The sequence below is a fragment of the Cibotium barometz genome, chromosome 53 (genome assembly GCF_041138505.1).
Source record: "Cibotium barometz isolate CiBa-2024 chromosome 53, ASM4113850v1, whole genome shotgun sequence".
NCBI classification, from domain to species: Eukaryota; Viridiplantae; Streptophyta; class Polypodiopsida; order Cyatheales; family Cibotiaceae; genus Cibotium; species Cibotium barometz.
The window spans coordinates 34515564-34532997 of record NC_141098.1 but is presented as its reverse complement, the minus strand read 5'-3'; the positions used below and the strand labels follow the sequence as shown (position 1 = coordinate 34532997).

At 39.9% G+C, this 17434-nt stretch overlaps 2 protein-coding genes across 2 annotated transcripts; both read left to right on the top strand.

The window, feature by feature from the left end:
* Window positions 1-1431: 1431 nt before the first annotated feature.
* On the top strand, window positions 1432-4247 carry LOC147608555 (omega-hydroxypalmitate O-feruloyl transferase-like). The gene is made up of 2 exons (XM_086789507.1): window positions 1432-3156; window positions 3258-4247. The coding sequence occupies exons 1-2, from the start codon at window positions 2713-2715 to the stop codon at window positions 4128-4130; spliced, it is 1317 nt and encodes a 438-aa protein (XP_086645633.1). The 5' UTR covers window positions 1432-2712; the 3' UTR covers window positions 4131-4247.
* Window positions 4191-7848, top strand: LOC147608554 (omega-hydroxypalmitate O-feruloyl transferase-like). The gene is made up of 2 exons (XM_086789508.1): window positions 4191-6631; window positions 6728-7848. The coding sequence occupies exons 1-2, from the start codon at window positions 6191-6193 to the stop codon at window positions 7598-7600; spliced, it is 1314 nt and encodes a 437-aa protein (XP_086645634.1). The 5' UTR covers window positions 4191-6190; the 3' UTR covers window positions 7601-7848.
* Window positions 7849-17434: the final 9586 nt, after the last annotated feature.

The window sequence follows — 17434 nt, the reverse complement described above, 5'->3', positions numbered from 1 at the left end:
CTTTAACCACTATGGTGGGTTTGTATTTACTGCACCTTACCATGCTTCATCCAGCTTGCTCTCATACTGTGATTGACTGCATCTATAATTGAAGTGTTGCACGCCACAAGGGGGGATGAATGTGTTGGTTGGTCACCCCTTCTTCTTCATCCAATGCACTTTCAGTTGATCTATTAGCATGGCATGATCATAAAGATTGGGTTAGGTAGTTTCCTATATATTGTATACCCTTTCTCTTGTGTTTCAATTTGCTTGTTGATTCCTCTTAATGTTAATTGCTCCAATTATCTAAACTCATGAAACAGGACAATTGAATCCCCCTCATTTATTATTGCACCCTTTCTTGTGTTTTTAATGTTCATGTTGCATCTCCATCTCATGGCCCATCTTAAATTGATGAAAAAGGGACACTGTAATCCTCCTCTTTATTGCTCTATTGTGATGAATTGAATTATTGGGTCCCCTTGTGCTTCTGCTTTTGGGTCAATGTTTTTTGCTTTAATTTGATGAAATTGGGTAGCCCTTTTTAATGCATTGCTGGTTAATTTGATCATTTGCGCCCCCTTGTGGGAGAGGGGTAATAGCATAATGTCACAAGCAGTGGATATCATTGCAATATGGGGATGAAGTTTGAAGTGGACACTTACCTTTTTACAATCATTATATTAATACAAATCTTGAGCCCAAGCTCTTGGCTATGGTGGTACTCCCATTGAGTGCGTATGTGTGGTACTCTGGACACTTGAGTGCATCTCTTATCCTAACCCTAATCTCTTTCTTGCAGTTTGATAAACGATGCAAGGAGGTAGGTTTAAGTCTCTAAAGGTGCCTCCTCACTATAGCCCAACAACGTTATCTCCCATGCAAGGAGATAGGTTTAAGTCTCTAAAGGTGCATCCTCACTATAGCCCAACAACGTTATCTCCCATGCCCCTTAAGAAGGAGGTATGGGGTTCAAATCTACCTTCCACGAACTATTGGTATCTACTTTCTTGCAGTTTGATAAACCATGCAAGGTTTAAGTCTCTAAAGGTGCCTCCTCACTATAGCCCAACAATGTTATCTCCCATGTCCCTTAAGAAGGAGGTATGGGGTTCAAATCTACCTTCCACGAACTATTGGTATCTACTTTCAGTACTCTCTCACGTTAATTAAACAATTATCAGTACTCTCTCACGTTAATTTGCAAATGGCATTTTGCCACCAACTTTTAAAGAAAAATACTATTACTATAAAAACAAGCTAACATTTGGTCCATCATTTTACAACAAAGCACATGCAATATTGAATGTGACATGAAGAAAATATAAGTAGTTAAACAAAATAATCCAATCATAGCTTTTGACATTTGACAAAACCACCTTTGAGTGACTGAGTCCCCCAACTCCTCACAATTTGGCTAAACTTCTAAAGTCTCCTAGAGTGTTTTCTTGTGTTGGGAAGGTGGAATAATCCATTGGTTCACACAAGCTGCCCCTGCCGTGTAACTCAGAGGCATCGAACCCGGGCCCCATCATGAGACGCAACCGTTCTACCAGCTCAAGGGCTCCCTAGAGTGTTTTCTAATGGTTGAAATTGAGTGAAAGAACTTGAGAGTTAATTTTTGCAGTGTTTTTTAATTTTAGGAGCTGTCACAAACATGTGCCTTGTGTGTGGGTGAGTAGTAAGTACAGGTATGACATGTGAAAGTAAGGAGGGGCAGGTGAGACTCATAAAGAGGGGAAGGACACCATAGCCTAAAGGGCTACTGGGTTTTCTTGTGTTCATAAAGGAGCAACACTGCAGGCCAGTGGATGATCTCTCAGGTAATGTGTGTATACTACGCAAAGGGGGGGTATAAATTTGACTTTGAAGCTTTGCTTTAGGCTATGGTGGTAGGTTTGTATTTACTGCGCCTTGCCAGGCTCCATCCAGCTTGCTCTTATACTGTGATTGACTGGCATCTACACTTGCACGCCAGAAGGGGGGATGAATGTGTGGGTGGTTGGTGAACCCTTCTTCTTCATTCAATGCACTTCCGGTTGATCTATTGGCATGGCATGATCATCAAGATTGGGTTGGGTAGGTTGATCAGGGCCTTAATATACTGTGTAGTGTATTTGCTTGTTGAATGTTAATTGCTCCAATTCTCTGAACTGATGAAATGGGACAGCTGAATCCCCCCATGATCCATGATCCATCCCCATCTCATGGTCCACCTTGAATGCTCCAACTATCTCAGGGACAACGGTATCCCCTCCTTCATTGCCATTGAATCATTGGGCCCCCTTGTCCTCCTGCTTTTGGGCCAATGTTTTTTTGCTTTAATTTGATGAAATTGGAAATTGGGTAGCAAGCGGGGATGAAGTTTGAAGTAGATGCTCAAAAAGTCAGAAAAGCAAGTTGTAACAGTGAAGATTTGCCAACATCAAAGTGAGTAATGTTTGGCATAGGGAGAAAAAGACTGACAAGGTCTGTGGGGAGGAGGCTACTTAAGACAGGGAATGCTGTCTTCGTTAGCATTACAAGCTTCACATGTGCTCACTGGCGGTGGTGGAGGTGGTGGGGAGAGTAGTCCTGTTGTGTGACAAGAAGTAACTACTTGAAATAGTCTACTGGAGTGAGTGCACCTAATAAGATGTGTGAGATAGTGGGGCTTTCTGAGGAGATCTGAGCATTGGGTTCTTGAGTGTTTTCCAAGGTCCTAGAAGCTCCCACTTCCATCACAAGAACATGGGTGCAGAAGCCCCCCTCCCAGGGTTCTTCAACGTGAAGCTCCATAAGCCCACATTGGTCACCCCTACAGAGGCCTCAGAGAACCATGTTTACTTCCTCACCAACTTGGACCAGAACATTGCAGTGATTGTGCAGACTGTGTACTTCTTTGAGGCTAGCCACGACATGAAGGGTCAGGATCCAGCTAAAGTGATCAAAGAGGCCCTTGGTAAGGTGCTGGTGCATTACTACCCACTGGCCGGGCGGCTCGGGATTAGTCCGGAAGGGAAGCTGAATGTGCATTGCAATGGACAAGGTGTCCTCTTTGTGGAGGCAGAGGCAGATGCCTTTGTCTCTGACTTGGGTGACCTTACCAAGCCTGATCCTGCAAGGCTTGGCCAGTTGGTGTATCAGGTCCCTGGTGCTAAAAATATACTGGAAATCCCTCCTGTTGTTGTTCAGGTGAGTTTTCACTCCTTACCTATCTTGTTATGCTTGAGGGCTGCCAGTTTCGCTGTTGTAATGTGCATATAATCTCTACTGTCTTGTCTGTGTGGTTGCAGGTAACCAAATTTGATTGTGGTGGGTTTGTGCTGGGATTGGGAATGAATCATGCCATGTTTGATGGCATTGGGGCCATGGAGTTTGTGAACTCCTGGGCAGAAACGGCCCGTGGATTACCGCTCTCGACACCTCCTGTTGTGGACAGAACTTTCCTCAAAGCACGTTTGCCGCCACAGATCAAATACCCCCACAGTGAGTTCTTGGAGATTGAAGATCTCTCCATGTCAAAAGACCTCTCCTTAACTGATGATAACCTGGTCCACAAGTCTTTCTGTTTCAACCCTGAGAGTTTAGAGAGGCTCAAGAAGAAGGCAATGGAGGATGGGGTTCTGTCCAAATGCACTACCTTTGAAGCTTTATCAGGGCTTGTTTGGAAGGTAAGAAGCAAATCAATGGGAATGAAGCCTGAGCAGAAGACAAAGTTACTCTTTGCCGTGGACGGGCGGTCGAGATTCGAGCCACCATTGCCAAAAGGCTACATGGGCAATGGCATTGTGCTCACATTTGCACTTGCAAATGCAGGTGAGCTGGCAGAGAACCCATTTTCAAATGCAGTGAAGCATGTGCAGGAGGCCATAGCTCTGGTGAATGATGACTACATGAGGTCGGCCATAGATTTTTTCGAAGCAACCCGGCTGCGCCCATCTCTTGCAGCAACTCTGGTCATCACCACATGGTCTAGGTTGTCCTTTCACACCTCAGACTTTGGGTGGGGTGAGCCGACACACTCAGGGCCCGTGACTCTACCTGAGAAGGAGGTGGTCCTCTTCCTCTCTCATGGCAAGGGCAGGAAGAGCATCAATGTGCTTTTGGGTCTTCCTTCCCAAGCTATGGAGAAGTTTGAGGAGATCTTGCAGCCTGAACTCATCTAAGCTAATCACCTATTGAGTATTGTTATTATGTATGATCGTTCAGTGAACCATCCCCTTCTTTGCTCATGTATCCAGTCATTGTTTTTTAATTTTTGAATGCACAAAGCCTGCTTCATACACCTCATGTCAATGGTGACAATAATGTGCAAAATCCAATGATAGGCTATGTACCACCGCCATGTAGGGTGGTGCAGTGGAACTTCAATAACAAAATCTCCCAGCCACCTTTTGAATATGGAGCCCATGGTAACAAAAGCATGCAAAATCGAACGATGGACAGGGTTTAGTAGAGAGTTTGTACCTGTCTTTCTTTACTTGGGCAGCATAAGAACAGTTTTCCAAATAATGCAAGCACTTTCAGATATGGGGCATCTCTTGATTGTTTGGTAAAGCATGCAAGGAGGTTGGTTTAAGTCTCTAAAGGTGGCTCCTGGCCCCTGGGCTGTGGTAGCACACATGACTCTTAAGAAGAGGTGCTTGGTTTTGAGTCTATCTACCTTCCTCGAATTATTAGCATCTACTTTCAGTACCCTCTGTCATGTCTAGCAAGGATCATTAATCTGCAATCTGACATTTGAAAGTACCACCTTTGATTGATCCAATCCCCCCACTCCTCACAATGTCCTCCAAAAGGTAGGATCCAAAAAGTCTCTAAAGTCCCCATCATATTTTTCATGGTTGAAGTTGGGAAAGGACCTTGTAAAAAGGAAAGCCTTCACTTGTATGCGCCTCGCGCCAGCAGTAAAGTAAGTACATGCAACAGTTGTGTCCCACTAAGTCTTATTGAGCTTATCTATTAGTGTTCGAAAAAAACCAGAGTTTAGAGTAGTTTGCACTTGTAGTATACTCGATAAATACCTTCAAATTTAGAACTTGAAGGTACAAATACTTCCAGATATTGAGAAGCTAAAGAACAAAAACCTTTAGATTTCAAGATTTTCCTTTATAAATAATTTCAAAATGTTGAGATAAAGATTTTTCATGTTTTTTTGGAAAATACTTTTTTTTTTTGAACACCCTTATAGAACTACTTAAAGAAGGGCCCATTAGAATCTCTCTCCTGATATTAGTTGGCTTGCTTGGCACCTTTTTGGAACTTCATTTATAGCACATATCCAACTCTGAATCTATCTTAAGCAACCTTCACAAGCCTCATAAGACTTTGTGGGAAGCGGCTGTAACAACATGACATGTGAGTAGTAAGGAGGGGCAGGTGAGGGCCATAAAGAGGGAAAGGACACAATTGGCATTTGAGCCTAGGGATACTCTGCTTTTTTGTGTTGAAGGTGCATCACTGCATGGTCTCTCAAGTGATGTATGTATACTATGTAAAGGGGGGTAGCAATTTGACTTGGAGCTTTGCTTTAGGCTAGGCATCACTATGGTGGGTGTGCCATTACTATGGGGGGTTTGTCTCTACCCCTATATCCAGCTTGCACTTGCATGCCAAGGGGGGATGCAAATGTTGGTTGGCCACCCCTTCTTCATTCAATGCATTCTTGGTTTATATATTGGCATGGCATGATCATAGAGTTTGGGTTAGGTAGTTTGCAGTAGGGCCTTAGTATACCCCCCCCTATCATCCCTATTTTCAGCATCTCTTTTTCTCAGATTCAATAGCACTCGGGATGGCTAGCAACTCATCCAATGATTTGTCGTCCCTTTTCTCGTGTCTTCAATTTGGTTGGCTACTCAATGTCCATCGCTGCAAATATCTAAATTGATGAAATGGAACGATTGAATCCACTCCTTAGCTTTAATGTGATGAAGTGGATCACTAGGTCCCCTTGTGCTTCTGGTTTTTGGGTCAATATCATTGCTCTAATGTGATGAGATTGGAATTTTTAAAAATAATGCAAGTGGTGGTAGAGTCGATCTTATTACTTTCTTTTGATGAAATTGGGAATTGGGCAGCCTTCATTAGCATTACAAACTTCACATCTGCCCAGTAGTGTGAGATAGTGGGGCTTGCTGAGGAGAGCTGAGCATTGGATTCTCTTCTTGACTGCTTTTGAGGTCTTGAAACCTGTGAGAAGCTCCCAATTCCATCTCAAGCACACATGGGTGCAGGAGCCCCCCTCCCAGGGTTCTTCAACGTGAAGCTCCATGAGCCCACATTGGTCACCCCTGCAGAGGCCACAGAGAACCATGTTTACTTCCTCACCAACTTGGACCAGAACATTGCAGTTACTGTGCAGACACTCTACTTTTTCGAGGCTAGCCGCGACATGGAGGAGGATCCAGCTAAAGTGATCAAAGAGGCCCTTGGGAAGGTGCTGGTGCATTATTACCCGCTGGCCGGGCAGCTCGGGATCAGCCCGGAAGGGAAGCTGATTGTGCATTGCAATGGGGAAGGGGTCCTCTTTGTGGAGGCAGAGGCAGATGCTAGAGTCTGTGACTTGGGTGACCTTGCCAAGCCTCACCCTGCCAGGCTTGGCCTACTGGTGTATCAGATCCCTGGGGCTAAAAACATACTGGAAATCCCTCCTGTTGTTGTCCAGGCGAGCTAACCTATCTTGTTATGCTTCATGGCTGCCAGTTTCCCTCTTGTGATGTGCATTTATATAATCTCTGCTGTCTTGTCTGTGTGGTTGCAGGTGACCAAATTTGATTGTGGTGGGTTTGTGCTCGGATTGGGAATGAATCATGCCATGTTTGATGGCATTGGAGCCATGGAGTTTGTGAACTCTTGGGCCGAAACAGCCCGCGGGTTACCGCTCTCTACCCCTCCTGTTGTGGACAGAACTTTCCTCAAAGCACGTTCACCACCACAGATCAAATACCCCCACAGTGAGTTCCTGGAGCTTCAAGACCTCTCCATGTCAAAGGATCTCTCCTTGACTGATGACAATCTGGTCCATAAATCTTTCTGTTTCAACCCTGATAGTTTAGACAGGCTCAAGAAGAAGGCAATGGAGGATGGGGTTCTGTCCAAATGCACAACCTTTGAAACTCTGTCAGGGCTGGTTTGGAGGGCTAGAAGCATAGCCCTGGGAATGAAGCCTGAGCAGAAGACAAAGTTACTCTTCGCCGTGGACGGGCGGTCGAGATTCAAGCCACCATTGCCAAAAGGCTACATGGGCAATGGCATTGTGCTCACATTTGCACTTGCAAATGCAGGTGAGCTGGCAGAGAACCCATTTTCAAATGCAGTGAAGCATGTGCAGGAGGCCATAGCTCTGGTGAATGATGACTACATGAGGTCTGCCATGGATTTTTTTGAAGTGACCCGGCTGCGGCCATCTCTTGCAGCAACTCTGGTCATCACCACATGGTCTAGGTTATCCTTCCACACCTCGGACTTCGGGTGGGGCGAGCCAACACAGTCAGGGCCTGTGACTCTACCTGAGAAGGAGGTAGTCCTCTTCCTCTCTCATGGCAAGGGCAGGAAGACCATCAATGTGCTTTTGGGTCTTCCTTCCCAAGCTATGGAGAAGTTTGAAGAGATCTTGCAGCCTGAGCTCATCTAAGCTAATCACCTATTTAGTAATGTTATTATGTAAAGATCCTTCATATGCCTCATCAATGTTGAATGTATATCCCTAACATGGCACAGGTCTTGAAGTCCCCATGTGAGATGGGATCAATGGCTGTGAAATCACACTTGATATAATTAATTAAATTGTTGAATTGGGAGACTATGTCCACTCTTTCATTGCTTTAATGTGATGAATTGGTGGATCATTGGGTTCCCTTGTGCTTTTGCATTTGGGTCAAAATATTATTGCTCAAATATGATGAAATAGAAAATTGGTTAGCTATTTTTTAAATGCAATTTTTATGCAATCATTGAAGTCCTTGTTGGGGGTAGAGGTATAGCTAGGTCAATGTAACCCAAAAAAGAAAAGTTAAAGGCAAAAAAGAGGCATCTTAGTCTTGGTTGGATTTTCTTTTAGCCATTTCCATGCCAATCAATGTTATAACTAAAATGTTTAGACTCTTAACCATTACTTTTAAGGTAGGTCTAAATTTCAACTGGTTGTTTTCAATTAGCCTTTAAAAAGACACTAAAGAACATATATTTTTGGCATTGCTTGCATACATTTTTTTTCTATCACCACAGTTGGATAGACTTTCCTTTTGATGCTGTGGGTCCTCACAACAAGGTTTATTCAATTTGTCTAAGCAACTTGGACTATCAAATAAGTGATTCATACTCATTAGATTAAATTTGTCTACAAATGGTGTAAGCTCATTCTCATTGAAACTTCATCAATAAAGCAAAAAGCAAGTGTTAGAAGTCTGAAGATGTAGCTGACTTCTCAATATAAGACATTAAATAAGGGTGAGAAACTTTGAGTAATCATGAAGGGTTCATTGCTTAACAAGACAACTAAAGATGACAATAAGATGAAAACACTCTCATCAATACATAGGAACTTCAAAGGCAGTAGATCACTACATATATTGCCAAGAAAGAAGGCAAGACCCTATACACATGGTTCTAAACTGCTTAAATGAAGGCTATGATAATTTGGTTCAAAGCAGTGATATACAAAAAGATAAACCATCTATGGATGACCTTCAAATGGTTCTACTTAGGAAGAACATAAAGCACAAGATATTGTAGGAGTCCAAACTGCTTAAATGAAAAGAACCTTTATCTACTTCTATTCTAGGCATAGCCTTAACCTAACAAGCTCACTTCAAGCTAATCCTACTTAATAGTTAATTAAGATTAAACTTCAATCCACTCCCTAGGGACTCCATTGCTCTCATATGTTAAACATAAACATAATTGTAGGGTATGTCCTCCAAGCATGTAAACACACAAAAGAAAGTACTCAAGTCAACAAACCCCCACAAGGAGCGTAATTTTTAGATGTTTTCCAAAAATTTCATCATATGAGTGGCCTTTGCTCTCTAAAAACTTGAAACCTACTGTTAATCAAGACATGAAGGATTAGTGATTTTCACCTCTTGGATAATTTTTGGAAACATTCTTGAGCTAAAAACATGGGTTTTAATCCCCATTTTACTTGCTCATGGGTTTAGCAATGATGAAGAGAAGAGGTTGAAGCAATCAAACCATATTCCAAGCAAGGGATTAGCAAAAACTGAATTTTCAAGCCTCTTGATGAGATTTTTAAAGAAATGATTAAGCAATTTAATAACTAAAAGGTATCTTAAGCTAAGGTCTCCATTTACCAAATTTAACAAAAGTTTTTGGATTTTCACTTGTCTAAGGTCCCATTGGCTCATTATTTTTGTGCCTCATTTTTTAATTTAATTTGGTAATATGCATGACCCCAAATTTTTACCAAACTTTGGTCACATATAAGGCCTAGGGATAAAAATGCCAATTTCCATTTAGAAACTTTCAAATTTCAAATTTCTTTCTCTAGATATATTTTCTCTCTCTAGACTCTTATTGGGCAAATGAAGGGATAAAAATCTCACTCATATGGAGCTCAAACTGAGATCTGTTTTCACATATGGGGCCTAGGAACAAAAATGCCAAATTCCATTTAAAAACTTTCAAATTTTAATTTTCTTTCTCTAGATTTATTTTCTCTCTCTAGACTCATATTGGGCAAATGAAGGTATCTTCTCAAGCTGATGCTTCCAATATTAGTAGACTATTTAGTCAATATATTTCATTGGTTTATTTGATTACAAAAAGTTTTGAATTTCTTAATGAATTTTTCTAACGAGGTCAAGATTCTAAACTAACCTTCATGTGAATAAACCAGATAGAAGGGAAACTATTATAGACTTAACTTGAAGGAATCAACACTTTTTTCCTAACTGAATTAGGCACAGTCGTTGATCTATTCATTTAAGAAGTCTTTAGGTTATTATTTAACTAATCGAGTTCTAAGCGTATTCCTATTGATCAATTTTATTATTAAAACTCTACTGATTCTAGCCTAACCCCATCCGGCCCATGGGTTAGCCACCGCCCAACCACTGGAATTGGTAGAATCAGACAAGTACTCACCCACCCATAATTGAATGCCTTTCTTAACTTTTGTTTTAGAATACAGATACGCACACACTCCTCTTTAAACTTTAATTTATAAAACAATCCATTGATAAACAATTATTGGTTACAGATGTCATAACTCAAAATTTCCATTCAATCCTTGTTTCTTACAAAACAGTATCACTCTGGACTCTCCGTTGAGACCAGCAGGTCAGCAACGAGATCCAGTAATATATTACAATAATTTTCTCGTCATCATACACATATATATCTTCCACGACATACGCATGGGTGTCCTAAGCACCGCGAGCCCGTGCATCACTTGGTCAGAACCCTCCAGGATCCTCCTTAGGTGTCCTGGCACTTCACTCAGGGACCGCTTCATCGGCCCTCGCCTATCGTACCGGAAGCACACCATTTTACACCATACCCAGGCCGGTCAAGACCTGGGAAGGTTTTTGTCGCGTGAGTCGTCCTTCGAACACTCCTCGCCAGCTGTTGCAACTTCCCTTAGAAAACACATATACCAAATGCTCCCTCCAGCATTCTGGCGCAAGACAGTTCTTTAAGAAAACAGGGTTTCTATGCAAGTTTTCAGTTTTGATTTTCTTTTGAATACAATGAGTATATCTTAATTCCGTATCCCAAGACTTCTAGATCACAGGTCTGGATTCCCAAGTAGAATTCCTCGAATTTTGAATTCTTGATCCTCAAATCAAATTTAAAGGTCTCAAATTAGTTTCAGATTCGATGGGTGATTTGAGAGTAGATTACTGAATTGGTCACATCATCTTTTCTTGAAACTGACGAAGGAGTTACGTCTTGGTCATAGTCTGATTCAGGGTGGTTTGAGTCTGGAAAGGTTCTTCCTGAACTATCTTTCTTGATGAAGGATAATATTTCAATTACTACTTTACTGAATTTCATTCATTGAGTATTTTGCTTAATTGAATTCAAAACTAGTCATGACGTCCTATGAGGAATAAATTAATCATTTATCTAAAATTCCGACTTCGATAGTTTTTCTGAATTTTCTCATTACCATCCTAGAGAATATGAAATGGTATAATTTTCCTTCACTGAGTATTTACTTATTCATTTTCCAATATTCATGGGATTTAAACATAGGATTAAAGAGAACTCTTATTTTGATATAAAAATTCTGTATGTATCTATTTATGCATGAAATCCAACTTCTATGGAAATAACACTTTTATATAAAAGAGAACTCTTATTTTGATATAAAAATTCCGTATGCATCTATTTATGCATGAAATCCAACTTCTATGGAAATAACATTTTATATAAAAGAAAATCCTTTTATGCATAAAAATCAATTTTGATGAAAGTAACACTTTTATAATAAAAAAATTCTTTTATGCATCATTTTATGCATAAAAATCAATATTGATGAAAGTAACACTTTTATAATAAAAAAAATTCTTTTATGCATCTATTTATGCATAAAAATCAATATTGATGACAGTAACACTTTTATAATAAAAAAAATTCTTTTATGCATCATTTTATGCATAAAAATTAATATTGATGAAAGTACACTTTTATAATAAAAAAATTCTTTTATGCATCTATTTATGCATAAAAATCAATATTGATGAAAGTAACACTTTTATAATAAAAAAAATTCTTTTATGCATCATTTTATGCATAAAAATCAATATTGATGAAAGTAACACTTTTATAATAAAAAAATTCTTTTATACATCTATTTATGCATAAAAATCAATATTGATGAAAGTAACACTTTTATAATAAAAAAATTCTTTTATGCATCATTTTATACATAAAAATCAATATTGATGAAAGTAACACTTTTATAATTAAAAAAATTCTTTTATGCATCATTTTATGCATAAAAATAAATATTGATGAAAGTAACACTTTTATAATAAAAAAATTCTTTTATGCATAAAAATCAATATTGATGAAAGTATCACTTTTATAATAAAAAAATTATCCAATATACATCTTTCTATGTATAGAATTTAAATCTAATGAAAATCACTCTTTTATAAAAAAATAATAATCAATATGCATCTTTCTATGCATAGAATTTAAATCTAATGAAAATCACTCTTTTATAATAATAATAAGCATGTATTTCCATGCCAATTTGAAAAGCATGTGACAGGGCTGCCAAAGTTTAAAGTTAAAGATATGCAGAAAATATGTGAAGCATGCCAATTTGGAAAGCAAACAAAGCATGTATTTTCACGTGACAGAAATGTGAGCAGAAATGCACTAGATGTTGTGCATTCAAATGATGGGGTCCTACGAAGACCATGTCTATGGGACGCTACAAGTATTATGTGACATTTATTGATGACCACACAAGGAAAGTGTGGGTATACTTCATGAAGGAGAAGAGTGAGGTGTTCACTCATTTTTAGAATTTCAAAGTTATGGTTGAAAAGCAAATAGGAAAATATGTAAAGTGCCTAAGGTCAGATGGAGGGGGAGAGTACTTCTCCAATGAGTTCTCTGATTTTTTGAAGAAGAATGGTAATCGGAGACAGTTTACATGCAGATACACTCCGCAGCAAAATGGAGTTGCTGAGCGAAAAAACAGGCACATTGCTGAGATTGCGCGAGCATTGATGGGAGAGAAGAATATGCCGCATAGCTATTGGGCTGAGGCGGTGTCTACAGCAGTTTACGTCATGAACATGACTCCAACTGCAGCCATACATGATGTAACTCCAGAGGAGAGTTTCACTGGCAGAAAACCTGATTTGTCTCATCTGAAAGTCTTTGGATGCATTGCATATGTGCATGTGCCAGATGAGCTGAGAACTAAGCTGGATCCAAAAGCTGAAAAATGTGTGTTTATTGGGTATTCCCTTGAGTAAAAGTGATACAGGTGTTATAACCCTGCTACACGTGAGTTGAGGGTAGGCAGGGATGTTTTTGATGAGATAAGCAGCTGGTATGCTGCTGAAAAAGAAGTTGTTGGGGCTGATGTGAGTGGAAATGTGGTTGCACAGAATGCAAGTCAGTAATCAGAGTCTTTGAGTGGACCAAGAGAGTCCTCATCTAGTGGTTTAGTTGATAGACCAGGAGAGTGGCAGGCTGCGTCATAATACCTTCAACTAGCTTTGTCAGCTCGAATTGGGGTAGTGCTAGTCCTTAGCACTTATTTTGTGCTTTCCCGTTATGGCCTTCAACCTCAAAATGTTGCTTCCCATGAGAGAAATTTATCTCCCACATCTTTAATTTCCAATGCCTCTAAGATGTTGATATCTAGGACACGATAACTATAAGAGTTAAAATGCTTCACAAAGTATTTGACATTCATTTTAAAGTTAGGGTCATTACCATATAGATAAAGGAGGAAGTCATAAAGAACCCATATAGATAAAGGAGGAGGTCATAAAGAACCCACCAACCCTTGCTAGACTCACATAGCTAGTAATTATGTTTGCTAACATGAAAATTCATATAGTCAATCAAATTAGATAAAATGTACCTTTTCTTATCATTAGTCTTAAAAACATCAATCCTCTGGGCAAATATTTGAAACAATTCTTCAGATCTATGACCAAAATGCTTCTACTAATGAAATCATCATAAGCCCAATGTGCATCCATATTGGGGGCAGACAAAGGTTAGCACTCAAGGTTATGGAGCTAAGAAGAGCTAAGACTAAGTGAGTGAGTGAAATGAGAGAATAAAAGTGACATCTAACTTAAATGCTTTAAAACATTCTATTTTGGTGTCCCATTTTGGTAAGTTTTATACTATGATAGCAATAATTTGAAACAACATTAAAATGACATGAGGCACAAATTTACTCTATAGACATTGGCAAATAGTCAAAGAAGATATATTAAGTTAAGCCTCAAATGCCAAAGCAGTAGGAAAAAGACACATTGTGAGAGGCATTTTTGTGATGAGTGCTATAGGGGTCAAAACCCTCGCAAGAGTACCTTGTGTTGGTGAGCTCATGAAGGAATGGGTTTAATTGATCTTGAGAAAAGGGGTCTTGAGGGAGTTTTTGTTTGAAAGAAACCTGAGAGACATGTCTTGGTTGGTGGAACTGTCAGGCTAGAGATCTTGCAGTTTTTATTGAAGAGAAGGGCGGAGGTCTGAGAAGACGAGACAGAGAAAACATGTTGGATTCTGGAAGATTGAACCAGAGCAGAGGTGGGGCTAAGGAGAGAGTAGGTCAAAGGATCACTATAAGCAACTCTGTTTAGAGTTTTAGAGGAAGTTTGGAGGAATTTGAAGACAAGGGTCTCTGATTGGGGTCAAAATCTGTTAGTTGGATCAAAATACGGTCAAATTATTGCTAATTTGGGTCAACCAGTGTCAGCTAGAGGTCAGTTTAGTTTAGTTGGTGTGATGGGGTGGAAGTTCAAGATTATAGAAGGTTAGATCTGACTTGAGAAGATATTTGGAGGAATAATCTAAGTCAAATTGAGGGTTTTCAGGTTTCAGACAGAATCAACGGTGTGTTAGAGAGTAACAACAAAATTGATTAGTTTCTTTTGGAGTTGTGATTTTGGATTCCCCCATTTTCTGATCCTTGTATATTTTCTTCTTGTGTGGATGTTGGTGGTGTTATAGAGGCCATCACCCCAGGACCATCACATGATTTGGTGCCCCCACTGAGGATCAAAGAGTTCTTATCGTCGAAAGCTTTGGCCTCTACATGTTGGAATCCACTTGGAGGTCAACTTAGGGCGGCCTATTGCTGGTTTGGATAAATTTTGACATTTTAATGCAAAACCACACATTTTCTCTACCAAAATAGTGCTTCCAACTACAAATTAATAGCTTGTGTCTTATTTCTTTGGCCTACACGCCTATAAAACTAACTAATTATTTCATGTAATGAGTTTTTTCTTGTTTTTCCACCATCATGCTGTGTAGTCCAAAACTATGCAAACCATGCTTGATGATGTGATTTCTCCATGCCTTGGGTATTCCAAACAACTAGGCCCCATTTCCTTCACAAAATATGGTCCATGCGTAAATAGAATCTACTTCAAAAATATAAAGAATTCACATAAGTAATACTTCTTAGATTTATATCAAATTTGATATTTTATCATGGAAACCTACTGATAATATGTTATGTCCTTTGCTTCCCATGCCTCCATAATTGTTGTTATGAGGCTATTGATGGCCTTTTTGTAATCTTTCGCATAGTTGATTTCTTCTCTAGGCAGTCTTAGGAGTTTAATAAGTTTATCCAGCTCCAACCAAACTTTGAGTCTTGTCCATTGTTGGATTACCTGCTTGATTGCTTGATTGCTTCTGGCTCACACACAGCTTGTCCATTGTTGGATTACCTGCTTGATTGCTTCTTTAGCTTTTGCTCCTCCCATAGATTTTTTTGATCGCACACATCACCTGTATTGCCCAACTTTTTAGCATCCCTCTTAATCTTAACATGTCCTCCATCATTGAAACCCATGTGGAAAGAAAAATTTCACATTGTTGAATGCAAACATCTAAAAGCTCTGGTGATATGTGATAAGTGCTGACTTCATTTCGACCCCTATGAGAGGGCACTGCCCCTAGGAAAGGATCAGGGCACATCCCCTACATATTGGTAGGTCCAATTCTACCTCCGAGTGGGTATGAGCTAAGCTCTAGTGGTATGTGATAGGTGATGACTTCATTTTAACCCCCATCAAAAGCACCACGCAATGCACATACCCTATGTTAAATTTCAACATGGCTAGGGTGACTCATAGCAAGTGATCAAGGCCATAATAGAACCTTAAGAAAATGCTAATACAAGATTAAGAAATACATCAATCAATGATACAATGATTAAGAAACAAACTCAATAATCTCATCACATTAGCTTGATCCAAGTACATGCTTATATAGCTCTCATAGAGCTCTCATCCACATGCTCCATGCATCCTTGTGCCATCCATGTGTTCATAAATGCCCACATGCCTTGAGGCCCCTTGCACTTTCCATGTGCCTACTTTTTGACTATTGACTCCCTTTTACATTCATCCATTCACATGCCCAAATAACCTTAGCCTTCATCCATCCCTATTTTATAACATCCTAACGCTTCATCTACCTTGCTCTCACATACATGTGCCCCATACATGACATGACGAGCACCATATTTCAACACCCCTCCTTGGTGCCCAAATGGGTCTCATACCAAGAAGGTAATGTGACATACATAGACATCACATTTTCCCCCCTTAATGGAGACACACACACACATCACTTAGCCTACATTATCTGTGGCTAGAGGTGATTATATCATCTCATGAATGTACATTGGCATGACTGCCCATTTCCAACTTGTCTCACTCACACTGAGCTAAGAGGTTGGCATGACATACATCATCACATCCACATACATATGGGCACATCTTCACCAAGGGTTCAAGGTTGACGTACATTGACATAAGCATTGTTTTGTCATCTATCATACTATCATCATGGCATCAACATCCTTTTGTGATACCTCCATCATAACATTATCTTACATAGGCATAGACATGACATTGCCTGGCATAAACATAGCTTGCATAACATAGGCATACATAGCATTGGAGTAGCACATACATCTTTATGGCATCATTGTCTTCATTGGAGCAGCATCCTTCATTGGAATAGAAAGAGAGCATCAAAGCATTGACTTACATGATTTCTTACATTAGCTTTGAGCAGTAGAAATTCATCTTTGTTACCATCATAACCTTCACATTAAAATACGAAATTCCTTTGCATAGCATAACATTGTCATTAGTTGGTGCCATAGCATGGCAAGAATAGCATGGCATTACCTCATAGGCATGGAGTAGAGGCGTATCATTAGAGAATTCATGGTATTGAGCGCCCATGGCACCGTACAAAGCCAGAAAACACATTTTCCTTTTCAAATATTTTATTGAAGCTCTTTAAACTAGCTAAATAATACCTGAAATTCTGTGGTTGCTTGTAGGGCTAAGTGTGAGTACCTTGGAGAGTTGTTTGTTAGGCCTTCTTGGGGGTTTGTAGGGAACCCCTTGAGCTTCCTTTGGGTGCCAATAGTCCTCTCAGAAGATCTGTCCACGTGGCGCACTGGTACAGCAAGACAATAGCTCAATTTTTGTGTTGTTATGATGGTAAGCCTCCCACGCATGACTGAGCTTATCCCAGGGTGATTCCTTTGGTCGGCCCTTTGCTTAGGATTAGAGGAATCCTACCCTAAGAGGAATTAGGGTTCTTTCCAGCCCAAGTCGAGTTCTTGGACTTCCCCCTTTCTACAGAGATGATTTAGGACAAATCATCAATGATGCGCAGACCAGAGCTTCAATACTTAATTCCACACGCCTAGAGGGGCGCCCTGGGATGCTTGAGGGTCTCACAAAGGAGCAAAAAGAACAAGCTATTA